General features: G+C 48.9%; 1 protein-coding gene across 6 annotated transcripts in view; it reads left to right on the top strand.

The window, feature by feature from the left end:
- The window catches only part of LOC6046428 (microtubule-associated protein futsch), a 160,459-nt gene extending 140,928 nt beyond the window's left edge, over window positions 1-19,531 (top strand). For all 6 annotated transcript variants that reach the window (XM_038262031.1, XM_038261782.1, XM_038261841.1 and 3 more), the window contains exons 4-8: window positions 6,973-7,337; window positions 7,398-7,545; window positions 7,608-11,914; window positions 14,132-15,798; window positions 16,024-19,531. In XM_038262031.1, coding sequence (XP_038117959.1) covers window positions 6,973-7,337; window positions 7,398-7,545; window positions 7,608-11,914; window positions 14,132-15,798; window positions 16,024-16,123 — 6,587 coding nt within the window. In that variant the 3' untranslated portion in view covers window positions 16,124-19,531. The remainder of the gene's footprint in view (window positions 1-6,972; window positions 7,338-7,397; window positions 7,546-7,607; window positions 11,915-14,131; window positions 15,799-16,023) is intronic.
- Window positions 19,532-20,938: the final 1,407 nt, after the last annotated feature.

The raw sequence follows: 20,938 nt of genomic DNA, 5'->3' as shown, positions 1-20,938 counted from the left end.
TGACAGAGTTGTACTTACCAGGTTGAGATGACGCATCATTTATGCACTAAAATGTGTCGAAAAATCCTGTTTTCACGTCACTTAGTACTTACCCTTTTTGATTTGAACTTACCTTAAAGCAGCAAAATCAGGATTTTGCTATGAGGTACCTCAATGTTGAAGTCTGTAATAGAAAAGCTAACTCTTTAAACCGTCATCATCGTATTTTATCAAAGAGGTTTCTTAATTTTGATGTCTGTATTAAAGAAACAGAACAAACATCTTATTAAATATTGACAGATTGACAGTTGACTGAGATGTACTCACCAGGTTGAAATGACACCTTATCAATGTGTCATTTTTCCGACGATGCTCACTTAGTACTTACCCCTTTGGACTAAAACTTATCTTACAGCAGAAAATTCAGGTTTTCGCTCTGAGGTACCTCACTGTTGAAGTCCTTAATAGAAAAAACTCTTAAAACTGTCACTATTGTATTTGATCAAAGATGTTTCTTGATTTGGAAGTCTGTATTAGAGAAACAGAACAAACATCATATAAAGTGCAAAATCTAGTTTTCTTATTAAATATTGAAAGTTGACAGAGATGTACTTACCAGGTTGAGATGACACATCATTTTTGCACTGCAATGTGTCGAAAAATCTTGTTTCCGGTGATAATCACTTAGTACTTACCCTTCTGGACCAAAACTTACCTTAAAGCAAAAAAAATCAGAATTTCGCTCTGAGGTACCTCACTGTTGAAGTCCGTAATAGAAGTGCTAACACAAAAGCTAACTCTTAAAACTGTCCCCATCGTATGTGATCAAAGAGGTTTCTTGATTTTGAAGTCTGTACTAGAAATGGTTTCAAACAGTTCCAACAAAATAATAAATTCATTTATTGATTGACAGAGCTTCTACCTGGAAGTTACAACGACCCCCGAAGGCATTTCCCCTTATCAAATTTCAATCTTGACATATTCTCCCCGTCACTGCTCCCACTCGTTTGTGCAGACAATTCCTTCCGGGAATCATTTCTTTCGCGACTTCAACCGTAACAAAATGCCAACCAACCGTGAGACATCTCGCCCCATCAAAGCACCGTAACTTGAGGCAAAACTACATCGTCGTCGTCGTCGGATTCGACATTTATTGTCATGTACACTCCGCACGCCTTCAGCGCTTCTGACGTCAAACTTCATAGGTCATGCTGTCGAAATTAAAAGCATTTCGGGCCAAACAGAAGAAAAAAAATGTAAACTACGCGATATGGAAACAAGTCGTTAATTGCGCAGATATTTCCGACGAACTGACGTCCGGAAAGAAAGCCAAACCCCGGGTGAGGCGAAAATTTGTGGACCCCCCGGACTGTGGCGCGCGCGAAACCGTTTTTCGCTGCCAATTATGGTCGGTTTAGATCTCTCACCTCAGCTCTTCGAAGCAAGGCGCCATAAATCGCACCTCGTTGAGCGCTCCAGCTAATTGGGCTTATCGAGAGTCCAGTTGGATGTCCTGGTTTCGCGATTGGTTAATTCAAGCTAATCGGACGAATCGTTTTATCGGTCAAAGTTCCTCGCAAGAGACGCTCCCCCATCGAGGAAGTGGGGCCCACTCTTTAATTACCATAAGCAGCGTCCAATTTCAAAGTGGGCGCGCGCAATTATAAAGAATTTTGGAACGCAAACAAAAACCACGTTTTCTTCACCCCTCGGTGTTTGTCTCCACCGAGAACTGATGGAGTGCACTTGTTTCGTACGGTCTTAATGACAACAAAAATGTCATCATCATCTGAGGATTGAGTAGGAAGATCGTACTGCGTTCCCTTCGAAGTGAGAAGACGCGCAAACAGGGCGTCGACCTTTCGAAGGGAGCGCACCTCATTGAGGGGGTCTCTCTTGATTTTGACAGTTGACAGGTTGACAGATTGTACTTACCACTGTGGGATCCAAACTGCTGCATCGAAGAGTCACTTTTCACTGCACTTACCTTTTAAACATCAACACTTACCTTTTATTTCAGCGTCTTTCGCCGAATAGGTCATAGGTACCTAATTGTTTACGTCCGTAATAGAGATGGCACATTGAAAAGTTGCTCACCATTCACTGCACTTACCCTTAAAACATCAGAACTTACCATACATCACTAATAATAATGTTTTTCATCGAATAGGTCATAGATACCTCAATCTTGAAGTCCGTAATTGAGAAGCAACACTCTTCCCAACAAAAGCACCCACTTTTCAACGCCCCGGTCCGCACAACCCTCAAGCCACATCTTCCTCTAGTTGTGATTGCTGAGCAAACACTCACCGGACCGTGTCCGAAAACCGGACTCTTCTTCAACTTCACCTTCTTCGCGGCGAGTCTACCTCCGGGCGCAGATTTGACCCAAATCAACGCGCGCGCGTCCAGGTTCCGCTAGTCTGGACGCGCCAAGAAGAACATCGCCAACTAGAAGATAAGAGCTAGGCCAAGAAGCGACGACCGCGGCGCACCAATCTAATTATCTATACCAAAAGTTTGGGCTCCGTCCCGAAATGAGTTTTTTGACATTTCCAAATTATTTCTGTAGGGAAGTCTGTTGTTTTGTCAGGTCGGAATGAGTGATGGCTCTATTGTGGTTTGCGGCAACGCGCACACAGGAGAGTTCCCATAATTTAATTTAATACAAGGCAGCCGCCGCCGCTAATTAACCAAGATTGGCAAAAATTGAAGCGGAACTACCGCAAGAATTTTGGCATTTTTGGCGGAGGCTTAGAAATTGTCCAAGGAGTAATCGATTTTCCCACCGTCTCGCGGAAGGGTCCGGAAATGGAATCGATACTTGGTGTGTTGTGCCAGCGCTCAAATGATGATCGCTAATATCCCCTTAGTTTGTTTGTCAAATGACTTCCCTAATGGGAAGGTGGCGCGCGGTGGTGGCCTGAGGGGATTAAATTTATGGCGTGATTGCTAGGTTAATAACCATCGAATTGGCAATAAATCAAATTAGATGGTATAGCAGCGAGGTGGAATAATGAAGGGTTGTTTTGAATCGATTTTTAAATATTGATTCGGAAACTGGCAAGAACCTTTCAGTTGACATCCGTAACAGGGAGGTCAGTTTGCGTCTTGTTTAGGGAAGTTGCTTCTAAGAGCAAATATCCTCAGAGAGCATGACAAAATTTTTCGACGACCTAGAACGGTACTGCCGGCAAAATTTTGACATTCTCATTGGAGATAATATTGACTGATTGACAGATTGACAGGATTTACAAAACTTACCGTTTCTAGGAGTTGATCACTTTTGAGCACTTTCACTGACTTACCTGCTTTATCCACTAAAATATTTCACTTTTCACTACATTTTTTTCTAGTTAATTCCGAGGGTACCTCAACTCTCACGTCCGTGTTAGGGAAAGGCACTCTTTACTCACTGAACTTAGTCTTCTTTTTTGACACATTCACTGACTTACCTGCTTTATCCACTAAACCATGTCACTTTTCACATAAAAAAATTCAAGTTGATGTAACGGGTACCTCAATTCTTACGTCCGTAATAGAGATGTCATATTTTTTTTGCGTTGACGTCCGTATTAGAAGTAATGAATTTTTCATAGCCATAGAGTTGTTTCGAATTTTTCATGTAAGGGAAACGAAGCAATAGTCCCTATTAGACGACTTATCGGCGTAACACATCAAAAGTATCATTTCCAGCGCCAGATACACCGTCAACGAACCTATTTGTGAAGCATTTGAGCGACCTTCTTCCAGTGCAATTTGCATTAATTCTTGCAGCAGTGCAGCAAACCGACTCCATGTCAGCAGTAATAACCACTCTGTTTACCATCACCCAGAACAGCCCCCCGTTGCCATTGTGCAACTGAAATAGATCTGCAGCAGTTTCCGCGTTCAAGATCACCTTTTCTTCCTTCCGTTTGGCGCGCGCGCCGCGAACCAACTTCCGTGACCAGCAACGACGCAAAAGTTGGATTTCACACCCTCTAAAGTTCACCTCCTCTTCCGAGGCCCATGGGAGCTTTTCCGAGCAAGACAAAGCAAGGTACTTGCGGGCGTCGCCGTCGCCGTCACTGCCAAGTTCACTACCGTTATAACAAGCCACACCAGAGCTCCGTTCCGGCTCTCTAGGTTCCCCCAGCTCTCTTCTACAAGATCAAGATCGGCACGCAACAGACGCCGCGGAGCGGCGAGAAGCGGAGGGGGCCGTCCATAAATTAACCGTCTTATGACTTCACCTGCCCCGTCCCCCAAAATAAGAAGAATTCTCCACCTCTTCTTGCGAACGCAGAAGGCAGAAATTAAAATCAATGTCACGCTAAACAACTCCCAAAGTGGAACGCGCGACGCCAACCGGGACTGAGGAGGAGATCGGTTCTTGGCGACAAGATGCAATTAAGATCTCCAGGCTGTCCAATTTCGCTTCCGCCTTCGTCTCCGAAATCTCGCTTCTTCTACTTGGCTGATTCCTGATTGTGCTGTCCCGTCTGGTGGTGGGGTGGTCCCCCGGTCGTTGTCGCCAAACGGAATTGCACGGGACGCGATGTCGAGGGCGAGATAACGAGACGCGCAAGAAGGTCGGGGGCGAGCCCATGATATAATCCCAATTTCCGGACTCCGCCTGTAGGACACTGCCGCAGCAGCGGCTGAATGAATATTCATCAAGTATCATTTTCTGCGGCATCGAAGAGGTAGGGGGGAATAAAGTTGGGTAAATAAATGTGTCATAAGTTTAATTTCTCGTGGGAAGGACGGGGAGGCAAACATCTAATTACAGGCAATTTCTGGTGCTCATCTTGAGAGTAAACACCACATCTCGACGCGGCGTGCGGTGGACAGGGCTTAATATAATCAGATAAAAATCAACCCACCCTTGTTGAATTTCGGGACAGACAGCAAAAGAGCGCACACCGGCGGAGAAGATGAAGTGATAGTTATCTATAATTCATAAGCCGTCGTGTACGGAGGGAGGTTATGTTTGCGTCTTGTTTGGGGAGGTAGTTCCCGAGATTTCACCTGTTCCGGGCGGAGCGTGGTGAAACTTGGGCGTACTCCCTCGGGGAGTATGACAAAACTTTGCGGCGACCGGGAACGGCGCTGCCGGGAAAGTTTTGACATTCTCGTTATATATTGACTGGTTGACAGATTGACTGGATATAACTTACCGTTTTCTGGAGATGTTCACTTTTGCACACTTTCACTGACTTACCTGCTGAATCACTTCACTATTCACATCAAAATATCCTAGTTAGTTTCACGGGTACCTTGATTTTTACGTCCGTGATCGGACATCACTTTCTTCACTGACTTACCTTGAAATCGGGACGCACACTTCACTACACTTTTCACTTCACTACATTTTTTTCGTTAGTCTTCCAAGAGGTACCTCGATTCCTACGTCCGTGATCGGGAAGCTCTCTGAAAAAATATTCTCTTTTCCATATTTAGCTGTTGATGCAAATTTTACCGCACACTTCGCATCGCCTTTAAAAAATTGTTTTGCCCAAGTACCTCAAATCCGACGTCCGCAATAGGGAAGCCAAACTGGACATCTCACCCTCCCAATTTTCCCAACTTCACACATAGTCGGCCCGAAACGACGTCCAAACAATCATCCGTCACCGCAGTAGATAATTGGCACCCCCTCACCCTTGTTGTCACCTCCGCTTTGTTTACCCGGTGACAGGTCCTTTCACACACCCTTAATACAGTCCTTCCAGAACCCCCGGTAAGGAAGAAGGACGCCAACGAAGTTGGGCACGATGATTTATCTCGATAATTAACTTAACATCTGTGTGCATTTCGCCACGGCGGACCATCTCTCTCTGAGTCTGTTTCTCGTTTTTGGCAACGTAAACAAGATATGACAGGAATGATTCATAATTTTTTGGCCGGTCGTCCCTCGGTGGAGAAAGTTTTCCGGGCGCGCTTTTGTCTCTCCGGTTATGAGATTTTCCTGGAAATAAGGGTTTAAGGGGGGGAGGGGTCGTAAAAAGGATGTGTGTTGTATAATAGAGCAAGAAAGTTGTCAGGCCGTCGGAGACACACGTGTGCGGCGAATGTTTGCGATCCACACAAATTGAGTCGACAGCTTGAGCAGCGCGAGGAAATAGACCCGGAGGTTTCGCAATGTTTCCTCGGAAAAGTGAACATTCGCAGTCACACTCCAGCGAAGATGGGTTGACTTTGGACTGACGTTCTTGCCGGGGAGTATGATTTACTTCGTCATCGTTCTCTGATGGAGTTTGAGACGAAGACGAATTTTATATATGAGCTTTTTATGCAGTACATTTAGCCTGGATATATCAAACCGATGTGCCGACGCCGCTTTGAGATGAACTTTTTTTTGTGGGTCGACTGGCGGCTGTCTCCTCGTTTAATGCGCCATATCTTTTACGATGAGGGTCATATCAAAATGTTTTATCGCGAGCGAGCTCTTTGGGGCGCATCTGCCGGAAGAATGTTTGAGAGTTCAAAACCATTAAGACCTTAAACATCACTCCGATCTGGTTGATTAGACCCCGTGTAGATGGGTGCAACTTGCACGGAACTTGCGTGCAAATCGTTGAAACTGTCTTCAAGAGAACTGAACAACACTCTTCGGAGATCGTTTTAAGAACTTCCGATAACGTTTGTTCGTCACTATTGACATTGACTGTTTGACAGATTGACTGATCGTTACTTACCGTTTGCAGGATTTTTTCACTTCACTTTCACTCACTTCACTTACCTTTCGTTGAGCAACACGTTCTTTAATTTCATCACTTTCACTTCGAAAATATCACCAACGTTGTACTGGTACCTTGAGTTTGAAGTCCGTAATAGAGGTGTCGAAATAAGAATTTCTCTTGATTTTCATTCCAACTCTATATCAAGACTTGAGGCAAGACTACACAAAGTGGACGACGCAACTCGCAACCAAACTTGCATACAACTTGCACGCAATCTTTTTGAACTCAATCCTCAACTAAACCACGCTTCTCCCCCTCGTCGCAGCACCCATGTACGAGAGCGATCAGACTGACCTGGAGACGTACGGCGAATCGGCGGGCTGTTACTACAACTACAATCACTACAGCGAGGGTGACCGTATCATGACGAACGAGCCCTGCCTCAACTGTACCTGCCACGACCGCATGCTGATGTGCTACCTGCGCGTGTGCCCCTTCACGAAGGCGATCGGCCAGGACTGTACGATCGAGAAGCGCGAGGACCAGTGCTGCCCGGTGATCACCTGCCCCGAGGTGGAGGTGCAGCTGGTGGACCACCAGTCGACGGCCGGCCCGGACTCGACCGCCGTCGGGGCGCCCGACCAGTACGGCTGCTCGATCGAGAACCGCTTCTACCCGGAGGGAGCTCAAGTAAGGCGATCGGAACCTTCGTTTTGAAGATCTGTTACTGATCACTTCTGTATTTATTAGGTGCCATCAAACCCACACAAACCTTGCGAGCTGTGCTACTGCATTCGGAACATGACCACTTGCGTGATGCAGGAGTGTACGCTGCACATTGACGGATGTCAGCCGATCTACAACAAGGGCGTCTGCTGTCCAGTGAGATACGATTGCGGTAAGATCAGACATCCAAATGTCTTTAGACACCCCAAGCTAACCCTACTCTCATACCCACAGATCACGAAAAGGAAGAGTTCCCGCAGCTGGAGGACGAAATGACGACGACGGTGCGCCCAACGCCCGGATTCATCCTGACGACCACGATGACCCCGTCCATCTCGACCGACTGCGTCCACAACGGAGAGGCGTACGCCGACGGAGCGATGATCATTACGGACAAACCGTGCGAGCACTGCTACTGTATGCGCGGAGACATCGTGTGCGCCGTGCAGGAGTGCGGAACGCCGCTGGAGAACGAGGGCAAGAACTGCACGGCGATGGCACCGGAACCGGGCATGTGCTGCCCCGACACGTACATCTGCGACGGAGGCATGGATCCGGCCACGACGCTGCGACCGGCTTCGGACGATCAGACGGCGGAGGAAGCGGTGGCCACGACCAAGGCTCCGGCGACCAGTGACGAGTCGGCTCCTTCCGAGGAAGACGACGGCGTTCAGGAAGCCATTGCCATCGACGACAAGTCGGACAGCAACGAAGACAGCGAGGAGCAGACGCCAGTCGTGCACCACGACGATGTCCAGAGCGAAGAGGAGGAAGCCCAGGAACCGGTAGCGCCAGTCGCCTCGGACGACCAGGAAGAGGAGAAACCAACTGCCACCACCACCGCTCGACCAAGCCAGCAGGAAGCCGACGAGAAGGAGGCCACCACTCAAGCTGCCGTGCAACAGGATGAAGACAAGGAACAGGCGGTGCCAGCTGTCGCTGACGACAACGAAGTCGAAGAGGAACCAGCGGTCGCCACCACGGAAACGCCAGCCGAACCAGAGAAGGACCTCGTCGCACCAACAGTCTCCGCTGTCGATGACGACTCCGCAGCTCACACCACCTTCGCACCGAAGGAAAGCGATGCCGAAGAGCCGGAAGTGACCACCGCGTTCGCGTTCACCCCTAGCGATGATGAAGTTGACCTGACTACCGAAAGCCGAACCTACCTGCCACCGTTCCGGGACTCGGAAACCACGACCGTCCGCGTCGCCGAAGCCGACGAAGTGACAACGCAAGCACCGGTCGTCGCTGACGATGCCGAATCGGAGAAGGAGTCCGACGCACCGGAAGCCGACTCGCTGACCACTGCCAAGCCAATCGAATCGACCACCAACACCAAGGAACCGGCCCACAAGTTCGAGGACAACGCACCAGCAGAGCAGGACTTTGTTGAGCTGCCGCCAGCGGTCATCGTGACGGAACTGCCGCCAGTGCCAACCAGCGAACAACCCACCACGGTCCACATCCCGGAGATGCCCGAGGAAGAAATCATCACGCACCACCCGCCGGAGGCCGACTCGCACGTTCTGGATGACTCGATGACCTCGACTGCCGCCGCGCCAGTCGCTGACGAAGAGGACAAGAAGCCGGAAGCACCAGCCGTCGACATGGACGAACCGGTTGAGATGAACACGGTCATCCCGCAGGAAGAGGAGAAGAAGCAGGAGGAACAACCAGTTGCCGCTGGCAAGCCTCAGGAAGACGAACAGACCCAGATGTTCCCGGAGGCCATCCCCGGAGAGGGCGACTGTCTGGTCGATGGAGTCACGTACAAGAACAATGCCGACATCCCTGCCAACAACAAGTGCCAAGAGTCCTGCACGTGTACCAACAGTGTCGTCCAGTGCGAGATGGTCCGCTGTGCGGCCGCTCCGTCCAAGGACTGTGCCCCGGTGCCGGCCGCTCCTGGTGAGTGCTGCCCGACGTACAAGTGCAACGCTGTGGACGACAGCACGTCCGAGTCGGACAGTGACGAGGAGACCGCACTTACCCAGGAGGAACAGGAAGCCAAGAAGCCTACGGAGAGCTCCTCCACCGAAAGCAGCTCGTCGTCCAGCAGCGACGACACCACGGAAGACTCCAAGGAGGAGGACGAACCGGCCCAGTCGGAAAGCGACTCCACCTCGGATGACGATAGCGAAGAAGACGACGAATCGAACCAGGTTGAAGCACTCAAGCCCACCACCAGACGGCCGGTTGCGAGCAGCACTACGCCGAAGGTCGAACAGGACGAGGCATCGGACAGCGATTCGGACTCGGACAGCGAGGAGGCCGATTCGGATGAGTCGGAAGAACCCGCCAAGATCACCACCGCACGACCAGCTTACTCCGTGCCGGAAGCCACCACCGTCGGCAAGGTCGAGGAAGAGAAGGCGACTACCGCTGCGCCAGCAGCTGATGAGGAACAGAAACCGGTGGAACAGGACGCTGTTGTCGCTGACGGAACCACTGCTGCGCCAGCAGCTGATGAGGAACAGAAGCCAGAAAGCGATGACAGTGAGCCACCAGCTGAGGAAGCCACCACTGCTAAGGTTGAACAACAAGCTGATGAGAAGGACGAAGAACCCGCTCAGGAAGCCACCACTGTCAAGGTTGTCGAACAACAAGCTGATGAGAAGGACGAAGAACCCGCTCAGGAAGCGACCACTGCTAAGGTTGAACAACAAGCTGATGAGAAAGACGAAGCTCAGGAAGCCACCACCGTTAAGGTTGTCGAACAGCAAGCTGACGAAAAGGAGGAAGAACCCGCTCAGGAAGCCACCACCGTCAAGGTCGCCGAAGACGAACCAAGCGCACCAGTTGAGCAGGACGAAACTCAGGATGAGGTGCAGGCTACCACCGCCAAGGCCGAGGAACCAGCCGACGAGGTATCCGCTACCACCGCCAAGATTGACGTGGCAGAAGATGACGTGCCGGCTGAACAAGCTCACGACGAGCTTCCTTCGGAGGATGTTACCACGACTAAGCCAGTTGTCGCCGCCGATGAGGAAGCTGAAAAGGCTGATGACGCTACCACTGCCCAACCTGCTGCTGCCGCTCCTGCTGCTGCTGATGATGAGCAAACCGAACAAGAAGTCCAGGCTCCAGTGGCCGAACAAGATGAGCCGGAAGCGCCAGCCACAACCGTGCAGCCACTAGCCGTTCCAGCTGACGACGAACAGAAGCCAGTTGAGGATGACAAGCAAGAGGAGCAGGAGAAGCCCGTGGACGATTCGATTCACTTCCCAGATGAGCAGGAGTCGGAAGAACAGAAACCAGTGGAGCCGAAGCCTGTTGAGGATGACAAGCAAGAGGAGGAGGAGAAACCTGTGGACGATTCGATTCACTTCCCGGAGGATGATGATGATGAAGAACCGATCTTCAAGCCAACCGTTGATGACCACGTTGCTGGACACGTCGATGAGGACGATTCCGAGGAGGAGAAACCAGCTGTGGCTACTCAAGCACCAGAAGAAGCTACCACCGCCAAGGTTGAAGCCGAAAAGGAAGCCGACAAACCAGTTGTTACCGACGCACCAGCTGAGGAGGAAGCACCTACTCAAACTCCAGCTGCCGATGTTGCCGAACCGGTCGAAGAGCCAACCACCAGCGCACCGGCGGTTAGCCAAGACAGTGTGCCGGAAATGCCGCAGGAGGAACTGCACCCGCAAATGCCGCTGGAGTCGGACGATCAGATCAAGGAACACGATGAGCCTGCTGCCGCCACGACCGTCAAGGCCGAAGAGGAGAAGCCCACTACCGCTGCTCCGGTTGCTGATGATGCCGCTGAAGAGGAGGACAAGCCGAAGCCGGAAGTGCAAGCCGAAGACGAGAACGTCAGCTCGGAAGAGGAGCAGGAGCACGTGCCAGTGAGCTTGGACCCGAGCGCAGGAGAGGAAGAGAGCAGTGAAGAGGCCGACGTTCAGGAGGTGCCGGCACCTACTTCGGAGGAGCATGACGACAGCGAGGAGGACAAGAAGCCAGCTGAAGAGACGCCGACGCCAGTGGAAGCTGATGAGGAAACGCCAGCCGTGGTAGAGGAGGTGAAGCCAATTGAAGAGGAGGTTAAGCCAGTGGTTAGCGATGAACAACCAGCTGAGGAAGCCACTACGACTGCGTCTGTTGCAAGTGCCGACGAAGAGAAGACAACTGTTGCTGCTCCAAGTGCCGACGAAGAGGAGAAGAAGCCGGAAGAAATGGTAGCACCAAGCGCTGACGAGGAGGACAAGAAGCCTGAGGAAGCCGCCACCACCGTTGCTGCACCAAGCGCCGACGAGGAAGAGCAGAAGCCTGAAGAAATGGTTGCTCCGAGCGCCGACGAGGAAGAGAAAAAGCCTGAGGAAGCCGCCACAACTGTCGCCGCACCAAGCGCCGATGAAGAGGAGAAGCAGCCAGAGGTTGAAGTCTCAAGCGATGAGGAACAGAAGCCAGCCGCTGACGACGAAAAGAAACCGGAAGCCGATGAGGAACAGACGTCCGCGACGACTGTGGCTTCGATCGATTCTGATGATCGCGTCGGAGTAACCGAAGCTGAGCAGAAACCAGTTGAGGCTGACGAAGAAGACAAGGCTGCCACCACGTCTGCTCCAGTGATGGATGCGGAGAAACCTGCCGAACAAGCGCCTGCCGCTGACGAAAAACCAGTTGAAGCTGATGAGGAAGACAAGCCAGCCACGACTGTCGCACCTGCCAAGGATGATGAGATTGCCACACCCGCAGCTGACGAGGAACAGAAGCCAATTGTTGCCGACGAAGAAGACAAACCTGCCACGACTGTCGCTCCGGTTAGTGATGACGAAGAGAAGGCACCAGAATCGGATGAGGAACAGAAGCCACAGGAGGATGACAAGCCAGTGATTGCTGCCGACGATGTCGAAAGCAAGCCCCAGACTACGGACGCACCTGCTCAGGATGAGGTTGCCAAGGATGAGGAGGAGCAGAAGCCAACTGCCGATGAGGAACAGACGCCTGCCGCTGACGACGAACAAGAGCCGGAGAAGGACGCTGAACAGAAGCCTGTTGCTGCCGACGATGACCAGGCTACCGACGCACCAGTCCAGTCGACGACAGTGGTTGCCGATGAGGAGCAGAAGCCAGTTGAGGCCGACGAAGAAGAGAAGAAACCAGAGGCGGACGTCGCTGAAGTCAAGCCAACTGACGCGCCAGTGAAGGCTGATGATGATGAGTCTGCCGAGGAGGAACAACCAGCTGTGGAACCGGTGGCTGCCGATGAACAGGACGAAGAGGAAGACGACAAACTGGCTACCACTGTGGCGCCAGTGTCTGCTGACGATGAGACTAAACCAGTTGAGGCTGATGAGGAACAGAAACCAGTTGAAGCTGACGAGGAACAGAAGCCAACACCGGTGGCGGCCGACGATGAGCAGAAGCCAGAATCGGATGACACCACTGAAGAGCAGAAACCTACTCCGGCGACTGCCGATGCCGACGAGCAGAAGCCAGAATCGGATGACGCCGAAAAGGAACAGGACAAGCCAGCCGTTGTCGATGACGAAACTGAGAAGACGACTGACGCTCCAGTTGTGAGTGCCGACGAGGAACAGAAACCAACTGCCGATGAGGAAGAGGAGAAGCCAGCAACTCCAGCTGCTTCCGATGACGAACAGGAACAACCAGCTGATGCTGCTACCACTGTTATCCCAGCTAGGGACGAGGACCAGAAACCAGCGGAAGAGGCTAGCACTTCTGCTCCTGCAGCTGACGCCGAGGAACCACAGCCAACGACTGCCTTCACTCCGGTCAAGGAAGCCGACGAAGAACAGAAGCCGATGCCAGTTGAATCTGCCGAGGATGACGACAAGCCACTGCCAGAGTCGGATGACCAGGTGAAACCCGCTGAAGAAGAAGAAAAGACCACCGACGCGCCAGTTGCTCCAGTCGCTGACGACGAGAAGCCTGTGAAAGCTGACGAGGAGCAGAAGCCAACGCCGGTTGCCGATGACGACAAGCCAGAGGAACAGAAGCCGGTGGAAGCCGACGAGGAACAGAAGCCGACGCCAGTGGAAGCCGATGAAGAAAAACCAGTGGAAGCCGACGAAGCACAGAAGCCTACTCAAGCTCCAGTTGAAGCTGACGAGGAGGAACAGCCAGCGCCAGTTGCCGACGATCACGAGCCTGCCGACGATGAGGAGGAAGAGAAGCCAGCTACGCCAGTTGCCGATGAGGAACAGAAGCCGGTGGAAACCGAGGAGGAAGAAAAGACCACTCCAGCTGCCGATGCTGAGAAACCAGTGGAAGTTGACGACGTTCAGAAGCCTACCGAATCGGCCGCTGAAGCTGACGAAGAACAGAAGCCAACGCCTGCTGCCGACGCTGAGAAACCAGTTGAGGAAGAGCAGAAGCCAACTCAGGCTAGCGTGGAAGCTGACGAATCGACTCCGGCTGCCGAAGCGGAGAAGCCAGTTGAAGCCGCTGACGAGGAACAGAAGCCAACGGAAAGTACGGTTGAGGCTGATGATCAGAAGCCGACGCCAGCTGCCGATGCGCAGGAACCGATTGAGTCTGACGAGGAGGAGAAACCGGTGGAAGCTGATGAAGTGGCGAAGCCTACGGAAAGCGCGGTTGAAGCTGATGAGGAACAGAAGCCGACGGAAGCCGCCGTTGAGGCTGATGAAGAAGAGAAGCCAGCGGTCGATGCTGTGGAACCAGTTGAGGCTGACGAGGAACAGAAGCCGACGGAAAGCGCGGTTGAGGCTGATGAGAATCAGAAGCCGACGCCAGCTGCCGATGCCGAGAAACCAGTTGAGGCTGATGAGGAGCAGAAGCCAACGGAAAGCGCAGTTGAAGCTGACGAGGAAGAGAAGCCGACGGTCGATGCTGTGGAACCAGTTGAAGCTGATGAAGAGCAGAAGCCGACGGAAAGCGCAGTTGAGGCTGATGAGGAACAGAAGCCGACGCCAGCTACCGATGCTAAGAAGCCAGTTGAATCTGAAGAAGAGCAGAAGCCTACTGAAGCCGCTGTGGAAGCTGACGAGGAGGAGAAGCCGGCGGTCGATGCTGTGGAACCAGTTGAGGCTGATGAGGAACAGAAGCCGACGGAAAGCGCAGTTGAGGCTGATGAGGAGGAGCAGAAGCCGACGCCAGTTGCCGATGCACAGGAACCAGTTGAGTCCGACGAGGAAGATAAGCCAGTGGAAGCTGACGAAGTGCAGAAGCCTACGGAAAGCGCCGCTGAAGCTGATGAGGAACAGAAGCCGACGGAAGCCGCCGTGGAAGCTGACGAGGCGGAGAAACCAGCTGTTGATGACGAACAGAAGCCAGTTGCTGCCGATGAGAAGCCGGAAACGACCGATGCTCCAGCATCGGATGAGAAGACTGAGGATGAAGCGACGACAGTTGCTCCAGCGATTGTGGCTGATGAAGTCAAGGAAACCGACGATACCGGCAAGCCTGCCGTGGAGACTGTACCGACTAGCCAGGACGATGTTGAGGACGAGCACGACGAGAAGCCAGCTGCCGAGGCAACTACTGTTGCTGCTGCCGCTGATGCGACCACGCAAGCGCCTGTCGTAGCGGACGAGAAGGAGCAGGAACCGGCTGTGGAAGAGGAAGTGCCAGCGACGACGGCCAAGGCTGAGGTGACTGCTGCGCCGACGGAGGCTGCCAAGGATGAGGAAGCTACGACTACGGTGGCGCCAGTGAAGGTTGATGACGCTGAGGAAAGCACGACGGTTGCGGCTGCCGCACCAGTTGTTCCAGTGGAAGCTGACAAGCCGGTTGAAGCCGATGATGAGGACGTGCAGAGCTCGAAACCGGTGTTCGGAGATGAGAAGCCAAGTGTGCCAGCTGACGATGAGGATGATCTGCAGCAACAGTCTAAGCCCGTGTTTGACGATAAGGACGAGCAGGAAGTGCAGAAACCGGTTGCGCCGGAAGAGGACAGCTACCTGCCAAGCACTACGAAGAAACCGGAAGGCGAGACTCCAGGACCATCGTACGGACCACCTGGATCGCACTACGACACCGGATACGGACACATGCCACCGCACTACCCGCCATCGTCGTACGAGGATGACTACACGGACGAGGAAGATCCGGCCGCGTTCGGACCGGGCACTTGCCGGTACGGTGGCAAGCTGTACGTGTCGGCCCAGCAGATCCCACGCGACGATCCGTGCGATTTCTGCTTCTGCTTCCGCAGTGACATCATCTGTCTGCAGCAGTCGTGTCCGCCGCCAATCAGCGGCTGCCACGAGGAGCCCATCTCCGGCTTCTGCTGCCCACGGTACGAGTGCCCGGTGTCGATGGCGACGGTGCTCAACGTTACGACCAGCACGACCACCACCACGACCACGCTGCCACCGCACTTCCTGTCGCACGCGTACAAGGGATCGGTGACGAAGCGGGGCTGCCAGATCCAGGGCAAGGCGTACCAGGTCGGCGAAACCGTGGCCGCGACCAGCGGTCCCTGCATGCGTTGCTCGTGAGTATCGTTCGAAGGAACATCCGGAATCGAAAGGAGCCATTACACTACCGCAAACAAACTCGCACTTTTTCGTGTTTGACAGTTTGCCAAACTCGCAAACTTGACGTTTGTACAAACAAATCCAGTCAAACTGTCAAAAAGTGCGAGTTTGTTTGTTTGCCGTAGTGTAATAGCTACTTAAGTCTCAACGGGAAGCTAACCTCAAAATCTTTCCTTTTCCAGATGCGGCGGCGACGGCCAGATGAAGTGCGAACCGAAGGCGTGCAGTCCGGAACCGATGCTGCAGCAGATGATTGCCGTGGCGGCGTCCCGAAGGAGATGAAGCGACTAGAGATCCGAGTGAGAGCGCGTATGAGAACGAAACTGGTGTATGAGAGCGAGAGCGCGTGCGAGATTAACCGCGAGAGATTGCACGAACGCGAATACAAGTTAGGATGTAATCTCAAGTTAGAAACCTTTTTTTCAAAAGAAACCGAGAAGATGGCGCGAGATCCGGCGTGGCGCCACCCCCTCTCGCAGTGACGAGTAGCGAAACTAGCGCGAAGAGACATCACCAAGAAAACAAAGTAGCTCATTTGTTTTTTTTCCAAAAGACTTGAACGCACACAAACAAACCAACTCACTTACACAACTACAGAAGTACGCTCACGAACACACGCAAACAAACAGATCAGTATAGCCGAGACAACGATTTCTAGCAAAGGCTCACTTGATTGACGGCGGCCATGTTGGACAATATGGCCGCCTTCGATTGGGTGAGCGCTAATTCCTTTTTTTTCGTGTATAGAAAAATTCTTTCAAATCGACAATTTTACACAAAAAACACACAACTTATTAGGAGCGAATGTCACAACAAAAAGTAAACAAAAACAATGCCAGATAGTGGTCGTCGTGTCTCATACAATTACTTCTAGTCTCTCTGTTTTACATTTTTAATAGAAGGAATGGAAGAAGGAAGAATACACACCTTACACACACACACACACACACACACACACATACACACAAACTGACTCAAATCGCCGAAATCTTGTCTTTATGTAGTTGTTTGTTTCTAGGAACGTGATGAAAGCTAAATTTTTTGACATTTAACAAACGCACACGAAAAAAACATCGAAATGACGTACCCCTCAGCGAGCGCGCCCTTATAAGTGTAAATTCTAACCTCAACGTGAATGTTATTTTTCTATTGTACGAATATGAATATGCATTTCCGTTTTTTACGTGTTAAATTTATTGATTTTTTGACGGTAGCATCGTGTAGAATTCGAGGAGCATCGACTAACCCCTCGTGTCACTTTTCCAAACCACGTTCAAAACGAAAAACAATAGATTTGCTTAGTTTTGCCGACAAACACACTCACACCAACACACATTAAGACGAACGCGACGAGCCAAGCGTGTAGGAATGTTAGGATTAAACAATGGAACGCCCCCCCGCGAGCCCTGACGAGACCAATACTAACACACACACACTCCGGGTGACAGCCAGTTGATGAACAATGAATTTCTTGCAAGGTGCGGGCCGATCAAGGTTGGCCTTGCAACCAATTCATTAAAATTTGACGATGTTACCAGCAAAGTGTCAGTCCCACTTAAGTAGAGAGAGAGATACCACTAACACGAATACACTCACGCACACACACATGTCCCACAACCACAATCGACGAAGAATGATGTGATATTTTGTAACTTTTAAAACAAACAAACGAAAAAAACAACCAATTTCGGGCCAAACATTCCAAGTATCAAACTGACAGTGCCGACCTCCGGTCGGTGGACCCCCCGTTCATGTTTTGACAGCAGCTGTCAAAAATTTACCTTTTTCCGACTCTCTGGTCGTCTCTCTCTCTCTCTTTGTTTTTCTTACACTCTGACACTTTAACTCACGTACACAACTACACAAATGAGGACTTTTTTGCGATTAGAAATTCCCCGGGGGGCGAGCAGAGAGCGTGAAAGATGTAAATATTACTTATTTATAATGGAATGACGAGAAGGAAAGCAGCGGTTGGAAAGGGAAGTAGAGAGCGAAAACAAAATGGCGGACGCAGCGTAGGGTTTTAAACTTTGTTTTGCCAATTAAACAGAGGGAAAACAAAAGGTGATCGAAGGTTTTTTTTCGGAGGAAGACATATTATGTAATTGACGAGGAGAAAAAGAATCGGAAAAACTCAAAAAAATTAAAACGCAGAAAAAGAGAGTATTTTTTATCTTAGTTTATGTGTTTCTGTCACTTCTTTTTTATATTTGTATATTTGCCATAATTTTAATCAGTTTAAACAAAAATATTCAGAATGCAACATTTCAAAAGAATTTGGAAGGAAACGCGTATAAAGAGTTAAGCAATATTCAAATTTAGGAAAGTTCCCTTCCCGAAAACGAAAAAAAGACGTAACACGCTAAAGCAAAAAGAAATAAAAAAAAGAAAACAAGCGGTAGCAACGTGAAGGCGCGAGTATTGACTATCGATTTAAATGTATTACTTAGCTATTAATTTAATCAAAGCAACCCATGCATTATTGTAGAACAAAAGCAGTTGGAAAAAAACGAGAAAGGCACGCACTCAAAAACATCCCCTCTCACGAACACATACACACACTCCCAAACAACAACAACAAAAATGACAGATAGCAAACGACTGAGAAAAGGTCGCAAAAAAAATCACACTCTAAATTAATGTCAGTACGTTTTCAGTGTATAAAATTAAACTTCAAATCAAACTGGAAAATCATCCAAAATAAGAAAAACTAAACGAAAAATGTAGGTGCAAAACGAAAGAAAGGTGAGAAAAGAGAAAGAGAGAGAGTTAGGAAGTGAACCAGAGTGACATTAGCTCGCCCGTGCTGTTGTTTCTCACGCTCATGCACTGAGAGAAAAAGTCGCGTGCAAAACAAGAGAGAAAGACATTCTTATCGTCGTGTTTACTAACAAAACACTGACAGTGGGACAGCTGAGTGGAGGCCCACTTTAATCCCACTCTTTTTTGTGTTTATTTTATTCAGAGATGTACTTAGGTGACACTCGTAGTCTTTTTTTGTTTTTAACACAATGAAAAAAAAACCAGTCAATTTTACTAAACAAAACAAAACGCGGATAGACACTGTGAAAACGACTCACGCCAAGTTTTCCTTAAATTATTATCACTGGGATAAAACAGGGAAGGACAGGTTTGACTTTTCCTCTTTTATCTCTTCGCAGCCAGAGATGACCCTCTTCCTGTGTCTATCCCTTAGTCGTTTATGAGCAAACATTTTTTTTAAGCAATTTAATTTAACAAAATAACCTCCACCAATCATTTGGAGCGATTGGAGCGCCATCAGGAGAAGCCACGGCACGGCTGCGACCACAAATCTTGCTCGAGTTCAACAAAAAAAAAACAAAACAATGATAAATTATAAATTAAAAACAAGGTAGACAGAAGAAAGAGATTCCACAGAGCCTCAGAAAATAAAGCGAAAGTCGGTAAAGCAGAATCCACTGGAACGTGAAGCAGGGCGGTGTTCAAAATGCAACTGTAACGAAAATACGTATGTTCGGAAGTAGTAAACGTTCAAGTGGAAATATACCAACTACCGGGAAGAAAAAAAAACCTGCACAAGAGGAATAAAATCACACGTGGAACCGAGGAGAAAGAGAGAGGAAAAGCAAGAATAAAAAATCAGGATATTTTTAAGTGTCCTTTTATACTGAAATAAAATTTTTACGTAAAAATTGAATAAAAAATAAAGCTAGTGTTTGTTTTGTCCAGATATCCGAAATAGCATTAAACTAAACAAAAAAGCAAACAGGCAAACAGGGCTATTTTGGTCTTTATGGTCTATATGGTCATTTTGATCATTGTGGTCATTTTGGTATTTTTGGTCTTTATGGTCATTTTGATCATTTTGATCATTTTGGTCATTTTAGTAATTTTAGTAATTTTGGTCATTTTGGTCATTTTGGTCATTTTGGTCATTTTGGTCATTTTGGTCATTTTGGTCATTTTGGTCATTTTGGTCATTTTGGTCATTTTGTTCATTTTGGTCATTTGGTCATTTTGGCCATTTTGGCCATTTTGGTCATTTTGGTCATTTTGGTCATTTTGGTCATTTTGGTCATTTTGGTCATATTGGTCATTTTGGTCATTTTGGTCATTTTGGTCATTTTGGTCATTTTGGTCATTTTGGTCAATTTGGTAATTTTTGTCATTTTGGCCATTTTGACCATTTTGGTCATATTGGACATTTTGGCCATTTTGGTCATTTTGGTCATTTTGGTCATTTTGGTAATTTTTGTCATTTGGTCATTTTGGTCATTTTCGTCATTTTCGTCATTTCCGTCATTTTCGTCATTTTCGTCATTTTCGTCATTTTCGTCATTTTCGTCATTTTCGTCATTTTCGTCATTTTGGTCATTTTGGTCATTTTGGTCATTTGATCATTTGGTCATTTTGGTCATTTGGTCATTTTGGTCATTTTGGCCATTTTGGTCATTTTGGTCATTTGGTCGTTTTGGTCATTTTGGCCATTTTGGTCATTTTGGTCATTTTGGTCATTTTGGTCATTTTGGTCATTTTGGTCATTTTAGTAATTTTAGTAATTTTGGTCATTTTGGTCATTTTGGTCATTTTGGTCATTTTGGTCATTTTGGCCATTTTGGTCATTTTGGTCATTTTGGTCATTTTGGTCATTTTGGTCATTTTGTTCATTTTGGTCATTTGGTCGTTTTGGTCATTTTGGCCATTTTGGTCATTTTGGTCATTTTGGTCATTTTGGTCATTTTAGTAATTTTAGTAATTTTAGTAATTTTGGTCATTTTGGTCATTTTGGTCATTTTGGTCATTTTGGTCATTTTGGTCATTTTGGTCATTTTGTTCATTTTGGTCATTTGGTCGTTTTGGTCATTTTGGCCATTTTGGTCATTTTGGTCATTTTGGTCATTTTGGTAATTTTAGTAATTTTGGTCATTTTGGTCATTTTGGTCATTTTGGTCATTTTGGTCATTTTGGTCATTTTGGCCATTTTGGTCATTTTGGTCATTTTGGTCATTTTGGTCGTTTTGGTCATTTTGATCATTTTGGCCATTTTAGTAATTTTAGTAATTTTGGTCATTTTGGTCATTTTGGTCATTTTGGCCATTTCTGTCATTTTCGACA

This window comes from Culex quinquefasciatus, chromosome 1 (assembly GCF_015732765.1).
Source record: "Culex quinquefasciatus strain JHB chromosome 1, VPISU_Cqui_1.0_pri_paternal, whole genome shotgun sequence".
In the NCBI taxonomy this organism is placed as follows: Eukaryota; Metazoa; Arthropoda; class Insecta; order Diptera; family Culicidae; genus Culex; species Culex quinquefasciatus.
This window is presented reverse-complemented; position numbering and strand designations above follow the sequence as displayed.